Source organism: Epinephelus fuscoguttatus, linkage group LG18 (genome assembly GCF_011397635.1).
Source record: "Epinephelus fuscoguttatus linkage group LG18, E.fuscoguttatus.final_Chr_v1".
Taxonomy (NCBI): domain Eukaryota; kingdom Metazoa; phylum Chordata; class Actinopteri; order Perciformes; family Serranidae; genus Epinephelus; species Epinephelus fuscoguttatus.
In genome coordinates this window covers 36,821,851-36,840,432 of record NC_064769.1, presented here as the reverse complement: position 1 = coordinate 36,840,432, position 18,582 = coordinate 36,821,851, and the positions used below count along the sequence as shown (strand labels likewise).

The 18,582-nt window shown below is 41.7% G+C and overlaps 1 protein-coding gene across 1 annotated transcript in view; it reads left to right on the top strand.

The window, feature by feature from the left end:
* The first annotated feature begins 413 nt into the window (after positions 1–413).
* The window catches only part of adamts6 (ADAM metallopeptidase with thrombospondin type 1 motif, 6), a 106,847-nt gene continuing 88,678 nt past the window's right edge, over positions 414–18,582 (top strand). Inside the window, exons 1-7 of the mRNA XM_049560051.1 lie at positions 414–858; positions 3,303–3,723; positions 5,395–5,786; positions 9,293–9,467; positions 10,107–10,330; positions 12,505–12,588; positions 15,235–15,380. Of these exons, the coding sequence (XP_049416008.1) occupies positions 3,624–3,723; positions 5,395–5,786; positions 9,293–9,467; positions 10,107–10,330; positions 12,505–12,588; positions 15,235–15,380 (1,121 nt within the window). The 5' untranslated portion in view covers positions 414–858; positions 3,303–3,623. The remainder of the gene's footprint in view (positions 859–3,302; positions 3,724–5,394; positions 5,787–9,292; positions 9,468–10,106; positions 10,331–12,504; positions 12,589–15,234; positions 15,381–18,582) is intronic.

Sequence of the window (18,582 nt, the reverse complement as noted above, 5' to 3'; positions counted from 1 at the left end):
TTATTTGACATGCCTCCCCCTGTATGCACCACCCCTCCCCCTCACTAGTAGCGAACAGTCCCTTATTGAAGTTAACTTTTAATGCAGGCATTTAGTCAACATTCATTGTTTTTACTAATTTAATTTGTCATTAAGTTTATTTCTTATAAAGCTACTTTAACACAAGTGGCTGATCTTTGGTGTAACCCCTCCTCTGTGTGTATCAGAGGTCTTTTCTCCACAGAGCTGAACTTTTAGTGTTATTTCAGGGCAGCACTGATAGACATGCGCACAGCTGATGGAAGAGAGGCACATCTGCACTGACGTCACCCCCCCCCTCACCCCTCATTCCCCCCCCACCCCCACCTGAAAAAGCTGCCAATTTGAAGCTGTGGACTGCCGGTCTCTGCAATGTAGTGAGGAGGAGCAGCTCCACAGCCAAACTTTTGCTGGTGTTTGCATGCACTGTGTTTTTTTTCTTCCACGCAGCGTGAGTGTGGCGGTGTCTCTCTCTGAGGTGGCGGGACAGACCTCTGCAACCTCAACTCACTTTTTAAGCCACCCTGAGCCACCACCAAGAACACAAAGTCTAGATTATAAAAGACGACAGATAGGCTGAAAATAGAGCCTTCAGCTGGAGGAGACCCAAGACTTTTTAAAAGCTGAATAACTGCTCTTTTTGTGTGAGTGTGTGTGAGTGTGAGTGTGAGTGTGTGTGTGACAGTGTGTGAAGGGGAGACTCTCTCTGCACTTTTAGAGGATGGCAGAGCCCAAAAGGAGATGAAAAGAGGAGAGCAGCAGAGGTTTGAGCTGCAGAAGCCTTTTGTCCTGAGCTCTGCCTGCACAGTTGGACCGGAGCTGACAATGAAGATGAGCACGGTAACTATCTGTTCACACTCCCGTCTGCGGAGAGCACCCGCCGTATCTTTCCGGTAGTTTTGTCGGGAGCAGATTCGTGTGAGCATTTAAATCCTCTCAGGGAAGCGGACTGTGTTTACAAAGCAGACATTTAGTCAGGAACTGCTCATTTTATGCTCCCAGAGTTCACCGGGTTGTTTTGGAGGGGGTTATTTGCGCGGAAAATGTGCACTTTAGGAAACATTTACGCACGGGATCTACATGTAAGTATCGCAGCGGCTACAGGTCTGCGCGCACCAAACTTCTTGACAACAACAGCAAAGCGATTCAAAGCGATGTCAGGTGGTTTATTTTGATTTGCAGACGCTCCTTGAGGCTCGTATGTGAGGTACCGGTGTAATGCACGCGGGCCGGCTGCCAACTGTCTGGGTCAGAGTGGCCAAGTAAGTAGCGCTGTCTGTCTGGAGTGCTGGAGCCTGAAGAAACACACACACACACACACACACACACACACACACACACACACACACACACACACACACATAGACCCAAAAAGAAAATCCACATCTCCAAAAAGACTTGTCATCCGTGTTTGGAGCCCGGTCACTTTGATTGGACATCAGCCTTCTCTCACCTGGACCCGCTGACGTCTGTTTATAGTAGTCGAGTTTGCACATGCTGCCGTGAAGCGCGTCAGTGAGTAAAACCACAATCTGCACGAATGATATCATGTCGACTCTGCAGCACCGTTGGCGCTCTGTTTTAAGATTTATGCATCCATTTCAATGCGGTTATTACGCTTCAATTACACTCGTGTGAAGAGCATCAGTCATGAAACTGTCATTCCGGCAGAGGAGGAGTAAATTAATAAGCGTCTAACTCAAGTGTGCACAGAGTTACAGCCATGAATTGAACTTTAATGCTGAGATATTTCACTCTGTAGTAGATTTTCATTCATTCACCACCTTCAGCCAATGCATGTTGTCATTAAAGCTGCAAGGACTGGTCAGTTTATTGAACTGTTGATCAACAGATGTCACTTTGCTGCAAAAATCCCATTTTTTTCTGGCTCCAGCTTCATAAATGTAAGAACAAGCTGCATTTTGTTGGTTTGTATCACTATAACTTGAACAGTTTTGGCTTTTAGACTGTGGGTCTGATAGAAGAAGCAATCTGAAGACTTCACTTTGGACTCTGGGAAATCATAACTGGCTTTTTTCCCAATATTTTGTGACATTTTGTTGATAAAATGATCAGTGGTTCAGGAGAAAATGATCTGCGGATTCATTGTTCAATGCCAAAATCTAGAACTTTTTCTGGTCCCAGCTTCATAAATGTGAGGATGTGCTGCTTTTTGTTGGTTTGTATCATTTTAATTGAATATCTTTGGATTTAAGACTCCTTGTTGTAGAGATTTTAAGTTGCCACCTTGGCTCTGGTCGGCACTTTCCACTATTTTCTGATGTTTTATGGACCAAATGATGAACTGATTAATTAGCAGATGAAACAATGATGACATTTTTCATGAACAATGAATTTTTAGATGATATACTAATGTCAAAAAAGCCAGTTTTGATTTCCCAGAGTCCAAAGTCAAGTCTTCAAATTGCGTTTTTTATCCAACCCACAGTCCAAAACCTTAAAATGTTCATGTTAAAATTATTTAAACCAACAATAAACAGCATGTCCTTCCATTTATGACGCTGGAACCAGTAGAAGTTTTGGATTTTTGCAGCAAAATGACAGAAGCGATTGATCAATTAATTATCTGTTGATTGCCAAATTGATAAATTGACCAGTCGTTGCAGAGTTAATGAAAATAGCCACTAGTTGAAGCTGGTAAATGGATGAAAATCTTTTTTAAAAAAGTTGTATATCTTGTAATTAAGGTTTGTTTCATGGCTCTAATGCTCGCTTAACCTGGACACTTGAAAAAGAAAATGTTAGAAACAACACCAATTTTTCGGTTTTGGACTGTGGGACGGATAAAATAAGCAATTTGAGGACTTTATTTTGGACTTTTGTCCAAAATTTTGTGACATTCTGTTCATAAAATGATCAGTTGTGAAAGAGAAAAAAATCTGTGGCTTCATCATTGATGGAAATTTTCATCATTGTTTCATCCACTAATTAATCAGTTGATCGTTTGATTTATAAAATGTCAGAAAATTGTGGAAAAAGCCGACAAGAGAGCAATTTGTCGACTTCGAATTGCTCTTTTTTTGGTCCAACAAGTAGCCTCAAATCCAGAGATACTCAATTAAGATGAAATAAACCAACAACAAGCAGCATATCTTTACATTTGTTTCACTGGAAAACACGTTTGGCATTTTGACTCTAAAAATGACCAAGATGATTGATCAGTTCTTAGAACAGTTTGAGTAATCGGTCAGTTAATTGATTAATTGACTACTCACAACAGCTCAACAATCAGATTTTTGACCTCTGCTTGATTTCCTCCACAGGAATGCAGATGGATCGGTCAGGACAAGTTTCCAATATAGAGCTTCCTGTTTGGAGTTACACCTGAGAGTGACTGTGTCTGATGGATTATGGTGTTTTCTACCAGCTGCTGACATGAATCCAGAGGCCAGTGAGATGCGGAAGCGCTCGCCTTCAGGAGAAATCTAAGACCTGGATGAGCCCTCGAGCACGACCACGAGAACATTTCAGAGAAGGAGACAAACCATGGACTTGTTATGGTGTGGCATCGGACCGACCGCGTGCTTTTAACCCGTTTGTAGCGCCCTCTACCCTCCACCCCATGTCACACCTTGCCCTGAATTATGGAAATTTTGTGGAAGACGCTGACTTGGACTCTGAGCCTGGTGGTGATGGCTGCTTCTGAATTTCAAAGCATCAACAGACTTTCATACAACTCTCAAGGTATGATTCAGACAGGTGGACGGGAAGATCTTAAAGGGACAGTTCACCCCAAAATCCAAGATACACATTTCTCCCCGTACCTGTCACGCTATTTATCAGTCTAGGTTGTTTTGGTGTGAGATGCAGAGTGTTGGAGATATCAGCCGTAGAGATGTCTGCGTTCTCTCCAATATAATGGAACTAGATGTCACTCAGCTTGTTGTGCTCAAAGCACCAAAAAAGATACATTCGAAAAACTCAACATCAACGTCTCTTTCCAGAAATCATGACCCGGTTACTCAAGATAATCCGCAGAACTTCTTGTGAGCAGTTTCATGTAGGAACTATTTTCTCACTCTTGAACAACACCCTCTAACCATATCATCGCGCAAAAGGCATCTACTGCTAGCTCACCTAGCACAACTGAGCTAACGCAACAGCTCAGCTAAGCAGGACGCCATTAATGCTATATCTCACACTGTTATGAGCACGAGCCTCGTGTCCATGAGTATATGCAAACTTACCTCTGCGTGGTTATATGGGTAGCGGGTGTAGTTCAGTGGAAAAAGATCTGATGATGATCTTGAGTAACCGGGTAAGGATTGCTGGAAAGAGACATTGGCCCCTTTTAAACTGTCTCTTAAGGCGGGAATTTCATGTCGTTATGTCGCTTCGCCATGCTGTATGAAAGGTACAATCATGGAAAGGGGGACAAAGTTGTCTGGTGTTAGGGACAGCATGGAAACAACGTCTAAAAGAGACAGCTGGCAGGTCAGGATTGAGGTTTAACAAGTAGCTGATAGCAGTTAGCAGCTAACTCATAGAAGAAAAACACTGTCCGAAAATGTCTGCAAATTGGGAAAACAATGATGTCAGGGATCTCCTTACCTTACTGAGCAGACGACAAGATCTGCCCTGTATTACAGAGACAATAAATGATGGTTATTGACACGCTATGCTGTTCTTAGTGAGTACAAAGCGCTGCTTACGTGTATGTTATATGTCACACTAGTTGCCGACACTGTTCTTGTGTTACATATCACGCCTGTTTTGCTTCCACGGTGCCAGCATGCTGTCTAAAAATCACACACTGGGGCGAAATAATGTCGCCAGTATTTGGTCCTGTGTAAAAAGGCAAAGACGGCATGCAGAGGGGACTTGGTAGCGTCGCTTTGGGGCGATCTCTGTTAAAAAAGGGCTATTGTTGTAAGGTATGACTCAAATTAAATCAGTTGTAAAACATGGACAAAATCATAGATAGAATGAACTGCCATAGAAACTGCCCAAATCGCTGCAGCTAACGTTACACTTTTAATCAGAAATCTAGTAGAAAGAAAATAGCTCCTACATGAAACTGCTCACAACAAGGTCTGCAGATTATCTTGAGTAACCGGGTCATGATTTCCGGAAAGAAACAATGATGTTGAGTTTTTTAAAAGGATTTTTTTGGTGCTTTGAACCACAAGCTGAGTGCCATCCAGTTCCATTATACTGGAGAGAAGGCAGACATCTCCACGGCTCGTTATCGGCTCGAAATGGCTCGTAACTCACACCAAAGCAATCGAGACTGATATATAGCACTACAGATAAGCGGAAAAATATGTTTTTGATTTTGAGGTGAACTGTCCCTTTAACACTCCCATTGTATGATCATTATCACATCCTCTTCTTCTCTTCTCTCTCCTGTAAAAGAGGAGTTCCTGTCCTACCTGCAGCACTACCAGCTGACTGTCCCGGTGCGGGTGGATGAGAGCGGGGAGTTCCTGAGCTACACTGTGAAGCACCACCGGCCGGGCCGACGGAGACGAGGGGCGGCGGACCCCATAATGGGACAGCTGCCTCCTGCGTTAGACCCGTACCCCGCAGAGTCCCGGCTGTTCTACAGACTGTCAGCCTACGGAAAGCACTTTCACTTAAACCTGACACTCAACCCCCACCTGGTGTCAAAACATTTCACAGTGGAGTACTGGGGCAAAGAGGGGCTTGAGTGGCGTCATAACATGGTAGATAACTGTCACTATGTTGGATTCTTGCAAAATCAGCACAGCACGACCCGAGTGGCACTCAGCAACTGCAAGGGCCTGGTGAGTACAAGCTGTGTTTTATTATCACACTCAGTAACCAGTTTAACTTGCCCTTTGAGCCACAGAAAGTTCCCACCGCTCACCTTAAACAAACCCCAGCACTAATGCCAGATCTCTAATATATACCTAGCCTGCGCTGCTCTCATGTCAGCCAATCTTTCAGTCGCAGCGCCAAAGGATTAGACCAATTGTAGTTTGCTTAACAGAATCTTGGCTTCCTTCCACTTGGCACAGTGAGTCCGCAGGCAGCTTGGAGTGAGGTGATGCTCATGGAGTAAAACCATCTCAGCGATCTCTCAGGGCTTGTCTTCCCATTTGTGCGTTAAATATCACGCTTTATCCTCAGATTTTTAAAATCCTCGGTAGTTGAGATCACATTTCTTTAGTTGATCTTTTTTGTGATCTGTTAAATAATGTGTCCAAATCACAGATATTACTCCGTGTGCTAAAAGACCAAAAACTGAGCAGCACTAACAAGGCATCTAATTATCCTGTCTAAGCTTTTAGTCCTCGGGCTTCTATCCACAGACTGTGTGACTGTCCAGCTTCTCTTTACTAATCAAGAAATTGGAAGACGTTTTAATAGCTGTTATCCCTCCTTGGTTCAGAATAACTCTAAAGAAGGAAAAATAAGCCCCGCTTCTTATTGGCAAATGTAATCATGTGGAGAAAACATGTGGCCAAATGTGTTGGCAAGACCGACGCCGAGTATCATAAATTGAATTAGTGTTTGCCCTTTTTTCTAACAGCACCAAAAATGGACAAAACTGTGTCTGTACTTTAATATAATCAGCTGTCTGGACAGTTTGAGATCTTGACATCACACACTATTAAACCCTGAATCGAATGTGTTTCTGTGTGCCGGTGTGATGTGTGGTTAATTGCTTTCATTGTAGGTTTGGCAGAGCCAAGTTAGTCTTTTCTACAAACTCATTTTGAAGGATTTCTCTCTGTTTATGCTCCACAGGGGGTGTTGAAAGGTGGAGAGCAATCTTTTTAATGTTGGTCTTGATGTAATTGATTGTTAGGGGGGACTGCAGACTAAAACATGACCCCGTCAGGGAGAGGAGATTACATTAGGGAATATGTGAGTTATTTAAAGGCGCACTGCAAAGGGACAGTTTGCCTTAGAATCAAAAACACAAATTCTTGCTATTACTTGTGGTGCTATTTATTAGTCCAGATTGTTTTGGTGTGAGTTGCAGAGTGTTGGAGACATTGGCTGTAGAGATGTCTGCCTTCTCTCCAATGTAATGAAACTGGACGGCACTCAGCTTGTGGTGCTCAAAGTGCCAAAAAAATGCATTTTAAAAAAACTCAACATCAATGTGTCTTTCCAGAAATCATTACTTGGTTACTCAAGATAATCCACAGACCTTGTTGTGAGCAGTTTCATGTAGGAACTATTTTCTGTCTACTGAACTACACCTGCAAAATGAATCACCGCGCTGAATGAAGCGTGCATCTACTCATGGTTGAGAGGCTCGTGCTCGTGGCCGTGGGAGATGTAATCATCAATGGCGTCCTCCTCGGTTGAGCTGTAATGTTAGCTAGCTCAGTGGTGCTAGGTGAGCTAGCAGTAGATGCACACTTCCTTCTGCGATAGTGATTTGGTTAACCAGGTCATGATTTCTGGAAAGAGCCATTGCTATTGAGTCCCAAGCACAAGCTGAGTGCCATCTAGTTCCATTACATTGGAGAGAAGGCAGACATCTCTACGGCTGATATCTCCTCCAACTCACACCAACACAATGTAGACCGATAAGTAGTGTCATTTGATTTTGGGGTGAATTGTCCCTTTAAGGCTATCAAGTATTGCGCCTCCACAAGTTGGAAAGCTTGCAAGAGATGCATAAAAAACAGGTCAGAATGAAAGCAGCAAAGACTGAGGTAACCTGACTTTAAGAGCCAAATATTAAAACATGCTGGATCCTACATTTCCCATAGTGCAACTCAGAAGCATCTTTTGTCAGACTCCCTCTGCCGTGTGTTTCAAATTCCACATCCCCCGTTTTTAACACCAACTTTCTCTAAAATTGTAAAGTCTGATGTCAGATGATGTCATCAGGGTTATCTCAGCTAAAGTTCCTGGCTTCCGTCCCTCTGCACTGTGCCGATACAGCAGTTACCGCTGATATCAGGACGGCTGTGTTGAGAAAGTGTAACGCCCACCCTCTGGTTCCCACCGATGTCAATAGTTGTGGATATTTGGTTGAATTTAGGTTGTAAAGTGACAAAAATTGTCAGGACGAAGTCTAATGCTAATGTCAATTTCATATAGAATATAGACGACAGGTGACGTCTATGTTTTCTTGATTTAAAGTTGTGTTGTTAGGTAACTGAAATCCAGCATCTTCCAAATGTTTAACGCCAATTGTCTTAATGTAGAGAAAAATGACGTAGTCGTGAGTTATGGAGAAAAAGCCCCAATGTCTGCAAATTGTCATAATGTTAACACCCACACAACATGAAATTGTAATGCTGACAGATTTTTAAAATATTGTCAACGTGATTTTCCTTCCAACCCAAATTTAGCTTCTGTCTGACGGACGAGTTCAACGTCTCTCTAACGTTATATTGACATCACGTGCCAGCTGGGTGGTTAACACTGTTAGCTATGTCAGCACTGTTGCCATCGTTAGCATTCTTCGAACTGTTAGCACCTTTAACTGCTAGCAGCTGGCTCTGCCACCTCAATCAGTACATTTACATGCACAGTTAAGTCGAGCTACGGTTATAGCTTGACTAGGACATTCAATTGGACTACTCTTCTTGTCCCAGTATACAAGCACTGGAGGGGAATTGATTTATTGATCCAAGTATGTCCGACTCCGCTATGATAGATTTCAGCTTGTTAGTATTGGACCTTTTTCCTGTTGACCTTTTACGTCACAGACCAAACAATTGATAAACAAGTTAGCTACGGTTAGCTAGCTGCTAACTGGTATCATGGTGGACAACTTTACAGCTCTGTACATTTGTACGTGCTGTGTGCTTTACTTTTTCTTTTTCTTCCTCCAATACGTATTTAATCCTGTTCGACCCCTGGGTCAGAGCTGGGGGCGGAAACTGTGCAGTGTGCTCAGTGTGTCTCGGCTAGTTTGGGTCCGACTGACATGTAGGAGTAATTTAGCTACCAATTGCATTACCTGGATGTGTGAGTCTGACTTTGAGAAATTCGATTTGGTCCTATGATTTCAGTCGGACTAACATGATTACATTTATTTTAGAAGTCAGATTTCAGTCGGACAAACACAATAAATTGATTTTCTCTGATGTCATGTAAACGTACTGACTGTTGAGGACTATGTGCAGATAATTCCAGGTCAGACTCTAAGTCATAGCTATGCTCTGAATGTTATATACAGCTCCTTTAATACAATTAATGTATACAGTTAAGTTCGGTCACAAATACATTTAAGTTGATGTCAATATGTATGCATTCAGCAATGATGTTTGCTTGTGTTTGTAACCTGTGTCTTTCACTGATCTTCTCCCCCAACAAGCATGGTGTTATAACAACAGAGGAAGAACAGTATTTGATAGAGCCATTAAAGAACATATCCTCCACCACCTCCAGTGAATGGAACCTGGAAGAAGCACAGCAACATGTTATTTATAAAATGTCTGCCATTCCCTCACCACAAGAGCATAGCCAGGAGTTCAGCTGTGGCATTTCAGGTTGGTGAACCTCCATCTGGGTTGGACTCTGTGTGGGTGGAACTGACGTAAAGGAATAACTATACATAGCAGGTTAGAGGAAGTGCTGGTTTGGTTGTAGGCCCAGGTTCTGGTAGACATGACCGGGCCTCTTGTGTGCTATAGTTGCTCCTGGCCTGGACACCTTTCAACCTGTAAGAAAAAGTCTCGCTCCAGCTTTCATAAAAAGGCCCTTCAGTGCATAAGGAGTTCTTGGCTCTGACTTTTATAGAAGCACATATCCTATTTATAGAACCAACAATCATGTTCAGATTTTAAGATTCAGGCAACTCCAACCAAATACTGTGTCTGCTGAGATATGACGAATTGGAAAAAGAACCAGGTGGATATTTAGGTATTTGGGCCAAGGTCTTATAAGAAACAGCAAAGGCTGTCATCGCCAGGAAGCTAGCATGCCCTAACATGTACCATCTTATAGCTTTTTCCCAGAGCATCTGGGTCATAAAGCAAAGGCTTTAGCTACAAGGTTCAAAGGGGCAGATTCCCTCTGTGCATCTACCATACACAAACCAGCTCTGTCTTAAACAGATAATGCATCATCATTTTGAAGCTGACTTAATTCACTGTAACCTGTCTTTGTCTCCCCGTCTTTGTTCGCAGACCTCATAAAAAGCAGTGCACCTTGCCAGTTCAGCACACCTTCCCCTGTCCACTTGTCCCCCGCGCCCCAGAACGACAGCGAGCAGTCGAACAGCACCCACAGACAGAGGCGCTCCGTCAGCACCGAGCGCTTCGTGGAGACGCTGGTGGTGGCGGATAAAATGATGGTCGGTTACCACGGACGCAAAGACATTGAGCACTACATCTTGTCTGTGATGAATATTGTAAGTTTGATCCTACTTTTTGGTCACATTGTTGTTGTTGTGTCTGCCACATTGTAGATAGGTATCCAGTGGTGGAATGTAACTAAGTACACTTACTCAAGTACTGTACTTAAAGGAGCACTTCACCCTCCACATGATTATTTGTATATCTATGAATCATCCAGCGTTACATTGAAGTAGTGAGGAAAACTTTGTTTTTCCCTCATGCTTCTACGGTGAACGACGAATCCAAAAACAGGGAAAATTCCTGATGAATTGAAGTCATAGGGGTCCATGTTTGACAACAGCAAAATTACATCAAAACATCTGTTTATAAACTCTCACACATTTTGAGCAGTTGAATCCAAGTCTCGTTTATCCGGTCATGTGCTTAGTATTTCACAATAGACTCCAAAGCCAGACTCCATTGACAAAAACAGTAATTTTACCTCACTGAACACAGGAGCTGCTGGTCTACTGCTGCCTCAATCAGTTAGTTTGTGTTATTGTGTGACTTTGGTGTTTCAGAGGGTTAGTTCAGATTCACCAAAGTCACACAGTAACATACTGATTGAGGCAGTGGTAGACCAGCAGCTCCTGTGTTCAGTGAGGTAAAATTACTGTTTTTGTCAATGGAGTCTGGCTTTGAAGAGTTTCACTTTTAATTCAGTTCCCTGTCGAAAAGAGCTGTCTGTTTGGGAAGTACTGAGCATATGAGTGGATAAATGAGACCTGGATTATACGGCATGATTTGTTTGAGAGTATATAGCTTTGCTGTTAAGCTTGGACCCCCATGACTCCAATTCATCAAGAATTTTCTCAGTTTTTGGATTCTTCATTTGCTGGAAGTAACATGGGGCGAATAATTTATCAAGTGGTCATTAAGGGGTTGAAATGTTCCTTTAAGTACAAATTCAAGGTACTTGGACTCTACTTGAGTATCTTCATTCTGTGCCACTTTAGGAGGGAAATATTGTACTTTTTACGGCACTACATTTCTCTGACAGATTTAGTTACTTTTTAGATTACAGTTTTTCATCCCTTTCTGTCCAGTGAAAATCATGTATCTCCAGATGTGTTGATGTACAATGTTCATGATAAACTGAAGGATGATTTGTTCCTTTATGAGTTGAGAAAATTCTCCCAACCTCTTAAGCTAAATAAACTTTAAAAACCCTATTGGATCAGCTGGTAATTGCATCGTCACAAAGCTAAAAACAGGACTGGTTTTCTGACACTATGAAAAGTTGACTTTTTAGAGATTCGTGGTTCTCACATGACAGCGATGCCACAAACATATGATGGTCTTATAGAATATGATGCATTGCTGTAGGGCTGGGCGATTAATCAAGTTTAATTTTCAATTATGAATATGGTTTCTAACAATAATGAAAACAAGATTAATTTATTGTTATTAGTTAAAACGATTATTATGCTGCGTTTTATTTGCAATGATGCTCTCATTCTGCCTTGTGTAATAAATCCAGCGCACCCTTTTCCTACACATAGGTGCATTTAGTGTTGCCAACGTGGTGACTTTCTTGATGGAGTTAATGCCTTTTCAGACCCTCTAAAAAGCAACTAGTGACAAATTTAGCAACTTATTCAGACCATCATGGAGAAAGCAAGAAATATATGATACTAGAATTCATTTCCACGCTTGCTGCTCAGAGAAATCGCAGTCCACGGCTGTTCTGCCAGCAGCACAGGGTTTCTCCCTCTTTTCTTAAGCTGTTTATAGTTATAAATTCTTTATTGTATTTATTTAAAAATTTTTTTACATGTATTTGTTTTTATTTCAAGGAAACCCACTGTTGTTTTGGTCAATATTGAAATCACCATTATTTAACAAGACTTGACATCTTGTTAAATAATGGTGATTTCAATATTGAGCAAAATAATTGTGATCATGATTTTTTTCTATTGTCAAACAGCCCTACCCAACAGTATGGGTTAATGAAATGAGCACAACTTTAAAAACCTACAGCAGTAAAAGGCAACATTTACACATTAATGCAGAAGGAATATTAATCCAAAAATAATAATACTTATACTTACGCACCTCTACTTAAATATAGGATTTGAATACCTTTTCCACTACTGTAATAATGTGCTTAGTGTTTGAAGATTACATATTGCGCCATATGGACACAATTTGTCTGACTTTGTGTCTTTTCTTCTTTTCTGGAGGTCAGGTTGCCAAACTTTACCGTGATGCCAGTCTAGGAAATGTTGTGAACATTATTGTGACCCGGCTGATTGTTCTGACTGAAGATCAGGTAAGAAAAACTCTGTCTCTATTGTATTTTTTCTCATTAATTCCACTAACTGTGACTCATCCATGCAGCATTATCACATTTATTATTACCGTGAGCCTTTTTTGTAGTGTCTGTACCTTCACCTGCAGCGAGTGTATAACTGATACGCCTGGCGTGAGGGAGCTGCAGTATTTTATGTGGTAGAAGCGGAGAGAGAAGAGAGACTATTCACCATATGGCCACCACTTCAGATGAAAGATGTTCTCAGGCATCTTCCCTCAGGGAGCCTCGATTGAGGGTTTTTACACGCACTGTACATGTGTATGTATGTGTGATGGGAGAAACAGAGTGCCGTCCTAGCATCTGTTTTTTTTTTTTTCTAAAGAGGTCATAGCGGCTCTTTACGCAGCATCAGGTCCAGGTTTTCATGTAAAGTGGAGCCACATTATGAGCCAATAGGAAGGAAGTACGAGGCTATCAGAAAATACTGTTACAAAACAAACAACGTTTTATGGTGAAAGTGAGTCACTGATGGGCTGTTGAGTTGTTTGGTAATTAATCAGCTGAAGTCGGCACTGCATCATCGGCTGGCGATGCAATGGTTTCCTATAGTTGGACCCATTACGTTTATTGAAGCAGATGCATTTTGCAGACTCTGCTACAACTTCCTCAGCTCCTTCTTCTTCTCTTGCTTGTCTTCTTTCCACATCGGCTGCTTTTTCTTATAATGCAAGTCCTTGTTCTGCTCCGTCTTTGACTCATCTGACTCCACCTGCTGTAAATGGCTTTACCTCGACTGCAACTGCATCTCGTCAAATCAAATACAAACTAATGGTCCTCTAACCTCAGTCTGAACTCGGTACAGTACGTACAGAAATAATTCATCCAGATGATGGTTCGTCATGGCGTTATGGTGGCTCGTGGGTTAGCACTTTTGATGAGTTCAGTGTCACATTTTCTTTGCCTGAATTGGACAGTACACAGTTGAGATCAAAAGGGAGATGAGAGATCATAGAGACAATGGGCTGTAATCGAACCAGGGAGGTTGTGGGGACGTTATAATGTGTGTCTACCCATGTGACACACTGGTGTCACTTGCTTTGGTAACTTTAGCTTCTTAATAAATATTCCATCTTTTTTTAATTAGTCCACACATATTTTCATTTGAAAGTGTCTTTTCTGCACGTCATACAACATGATGAACATAGTTCAATACAACATGATGCGACAGTACACAATCCGATATGAAACAACCAAGCTACAACCTCCAGAGCTGGAAAATGAAGCCAAGATGGAGCTGCCAATAACTGCAATTCCTCTCATGGCCACTTGAGGCTGGCTCCAAGAGTGAGTCAGTCCCCAGCGACCAATGCCCAACTTTACAGCAGAAATAAACATGTTTACAGCCTGGTACAAAAAAGGTTTTGGTCTCTGTAGCTAATTTCAACGTTCATGACAACTGTGCGGGGGGTGACTCACCCATTTTTTCTAAAGGTTAAAGTTTGAATAATTAAGGGCGTGGCCACTTAAGTGACAGACTGTCCTTGGCTTCTCAACCAGATTCACCCTCCTCTCCTCCACAGCTCCAGCCTCTTGTCCAAATATGGTCACTTCTGGCTTCAAAAATCCAACATGGCCACTGACAAAATACCGAACTCAAGGTGTCCACAAACCTAGGTCCGTTATTTTTATACAGTCAATGAATACAACACGATAAAATACAACAGTGCACAACCACAGACTATAAAATAATGGATGTAGCTACCGTGATGTCTGTCTTTTGTTTGTGAACTCCCAGTTTAAAGCCTTGAGTTTGGGACTTTGGCTGTCACCATCTTGCATTTTTGGAGCCAGAAGTGACAGTATTTGGGCGAGAGGGTGAAGCTAACCCTCATGCTAACTTAAAGCTTGGTTAGCACAGTGCTAATGCCAATAAAACCATTAAAATAAAATGTACCCACTGGAAATACTGAACGTCCGACTCTGTATAGGGTCTATAGCTCAACCAAATGCTGAGCAAGACTTTTTTAGACAACCAGAGCGTAACAATTGTCTTTCATGACCTGAAAACACACTGAATTAGAGACAGCTACGCCTATACTCTGTGAATCTGAGGTTAGGCCATGGCTATGTTACCTAACCAGTGTTCGCAGTAGTAGTGGCTTGTCAATGGACGGCACGCACCTGTCACTCACAGCAGCCACGCCCTTAATTATGGATGTCTTTAAGCCTTGATAACATTTAAACAGATAAGTAATATAATAATTCACCCCGTACGGTTGTCATGAATGTAGAAATTAGCTTTAGAGACCAAAACCGTTTCTTGTACCAGGCTGTAAACATATTTATATGTGCTTTAAAGTTGGCTGTTTTAACATGGGGGTCTATGGGGATTGACTCGCTTTTGGAGCCAGCCTCAAGTGGCCATTAGAGGAACTGCAGTTTTTGACACCTCTGCATTGGCTTCATTTTTCAGCCCCAGAGGTTTCCACTTAAACATGACGCAATATGTCATGATAAGGCAAGATATGATGCAACTGAGCACGTCACAATATGACAAAATACGCAACAACACCAATCAAAACTGTAACTGTAACAAGGTGTTTTGTTTTATAACACTGTTTCATGCCGCACTGCACTGGGTGTGTGTTCTGTTGTCTCTTGCAGCCTAACCTGGAGATCAACCACCACGCCGACAAGTCTCTGGACAGTTTCTGCAAGTGGCAGAAGTCCATCCTGTCTCATCACAGCGACGGCAACAGCATTCCTGAAAACGGGATGGCTCACCATGACAACGCCGTCCTAATCACCCGGTAAGTGTCGGCTCACATCTACAGGCGTGGACCACAGCTTTGCTCACACGCCACCATAATGACCCAGCATGGATTCACGTACTTCAAAGCGCTCCAGTCGTTATTTTCAGTTTAAGTAGCGCTTATTTTCTCATTTTGAGCAAATAGGTTGCAGGTTATTTTCTGTGCAGCCAGACTGTAGTTGTGTGTGTGTGTGTGTGTGTGTGTGTGTGTGTGTGGGTGTGTGTGTGTGTGAACAGAGGTGGCCAACAGCTTCAGAACTGAAACCTCCGAATGTCAAATGCTTGTGCTCAGACTTTACCTGTAAGTGTTAAAGCTGATGGGAATAAAGACCTCGGCACTGGAAATAGAATGTGCTGTTTCAGACGTACTGTACCTGTCACACTGCAATTTATGTCGAGGGTGTTACCATAAAACAGCAAAACTCTGTCATTACCTGGAATAGGCTTCATTGTTGCCAGAACTGTTTTGGCCACATAACCTAGCAACTAAAGTATATATATCCCCCCACCCCCGACTGGTTTTGTCTGAGAGAGGATGGCGTCCTGTGATTGACATGGGCTAAGGCCAAACTTTTTGACGCTCTGGGCTCTGTATGAAACAGCCTTTCTATCATTAGTGTGCTCTTTGCTTGTTGTCTGTCAGTTGATGTTCTCCAGCTCTTTTGGCTCCTGGTTTTATTGGTGGTTTTAGCTTCACTAAGCACCAGCAACTAAAGGCTGCTAAGTAGAGTCTAGATACAAAAGGTCGTGGGGTTTATCCCTCACTCATTCTTGAGAAATGGGACAAAACCTTTCTTCTTTATGGATTTTGATTTTTACTCTTAAATTAGGCTGGGGAAATTTATTTTAAAAGATCAAAGTCTTGACTGTTAATCCTTGTAATGGGCCAACCTCCTGCTGATTTAATCTCTTCTTTAATAGCATACAGAATAGATGTCAGAGGTAACATCTGACAGACTTGACAGAAAGTGACGTATTTATTAATTTTCACAGCAGTCATAGCCTTTTTTTCATAGTTGCTCAGAGTTCTCTTAAGGTTAATCAAAATACTCATTTTAAAACCATAATTCTTATTTAGTTTTGATTTTAAAGGGCTATGGAGTTGACCCGTCACAGTTGAAACACGCCCAATCCAATATATTTTAATGAATTTATCAGAAAATATAAAGCTTGCCAGAACATGAGCAGCTTTCCAGCCTTTGTGGAAAACAGGAAGTAAGACAGGAGTTCTTGTGATACAGCTAACCCCTTTTATGTCTGATTAAATTCAGATTTTGTAGAAATCTGATGGAGTTGACAAAAATCTGGGCCAACATTTTCATAAAAACTATATATTTTTTAAAACAAAGATGAGTGTAGCAGTACATTTTAACACCAATGTTATCAGTACGTTCTATTAGTTTTAGATTTTGAAGGATTAAAATACAATTTTAATTGTCTGAAGCTGTGAATTCTTGTCTGGGGCAAAGTTGTTTTCTGGCACAGGGCAAGTTTAGAAGGTAAAAAAATGAAAGTAGATCAAAATATTTGATGAATTTAGTATTAATCCTTTAAAAATAATGTTTCACCTCAAAAATGGAATTAGTGGGTGTTATAAGTTATAATTTTAGGGTTTATTTTTTGGTTAGGATATGATTTGTCCCAAATCTTAAGGAATCGTTGCCTTATGATAAACAATAAATGTGGTTCTCGCTGTTTTTACGTACCAAACACATCTTGAAACTGGTCTATTCCTCACAAACTTAATCTTTCGTGTTTAGCATCCTGCAGATTGTCCAAAAGGAGGAGCTGCATGGTAAACATGCTAAACTGCGCCACCTATAGCTGAAGTGATGACATTTTTTTGTCGTGTTCGATGTGATGTCATTCTGTAGTCTCATTTAGCCACTTAATAGCAACAGTCTTTTTTTAAGGCAACCAAAATCTTCAGAATTCATGAGTGGGTTTTTCACTTTATGACGCAGAACAAAACACGAAAGTCTCTTTAGCTTGTGCTAACCACTGACCTTATTTTAGGCACCTAACCAAAAACCCATTCAAAAAACCCACTGACTTCAAGACCAGGGAAGGGCAAGCACAAAAATGCTAACTCATTTCTGGGTTTTAGGACTCATTCCTGCACCACTCTGTGAGGAAGGAAAGTCATAGCAGCAGCTGTTAAGACCTGCAGATGTAGACATGTCAAGACTCACACTTACAGTGTGTCTCAAATTGCATACTTCTATTCTAAATACTTAATATTTTGAGTGTGCAAATGCGCTAAGTGCGTTCACACTGCATAGTACAGGAAAATGCAATGTACTACTGGTGGGGGTCATCCCTATAGAGTGCCGAAGTCACGCCCCTTCCGATAGAGCTCATGGGACCTTAGATCAGAAAAAATATGAATGGCAGTGAATGGGGAGAGCAATATTATCTTTTGGTCCCGTTTGAGTTGCGACATGAAATCTAAATATGTCGTTAATGAATGTAAAACATAAATTTTAAGCTCAAGAAAGTCATACTTTGTGGTAAAACTGTTGAGATATAAGCTTTTTAATTAGAAAGACTCGAGCGTACACAGGAGGAGGTTGCGTATGTGACGTCATAGCTTTCGCTTGCTTCCTGCAGCTTGGCCTCCCCGCTGAAATTCCACTGTTTTATGATTAATCGATTTATGACTGAAGATGTCTGTGTGTTTTGTGCCAGGCTGCAGTCACTCCAAGCTGCAGGAAGCGAGCGAAAGCTATGACGTCACATACACGACCGCCTCCTGTGTAGTCTTTCTAATTAGGTTTTTTTCAAAAGCTTATATCTCAACAGTTTTACCACAAAGTATGACTTTCTTGACCTTAAAATTTACGTTTTAAATTCCTTAACAACATATTTGGATTTCATGTCACAACTCAAACGGGACCAAAAGATAATATTTCTCTCCCCATTCACTGCCATTCATATTTTTTCCGATCTAAGGTCCCATGAGCTTCACCGGAAGGGGCGTGACTTCGGCACTCTATGTTCCCAGGGTTCTGTTTCCCAGGTTCTATGTTCCCCACTTAACCCTGCAAAAAAGCTTCTATGTTCCCCACTTACACAAAAAGGGTTCTATGTTTCCCGTTTGGTTGAGTGGGCAACATAGAACCCGGGAAACGTAGAACCCTGGGAACATAGATACGCTCCCCTACTGATGCACTCAAAATGGTCCTAAAGTTGAGTGTGGA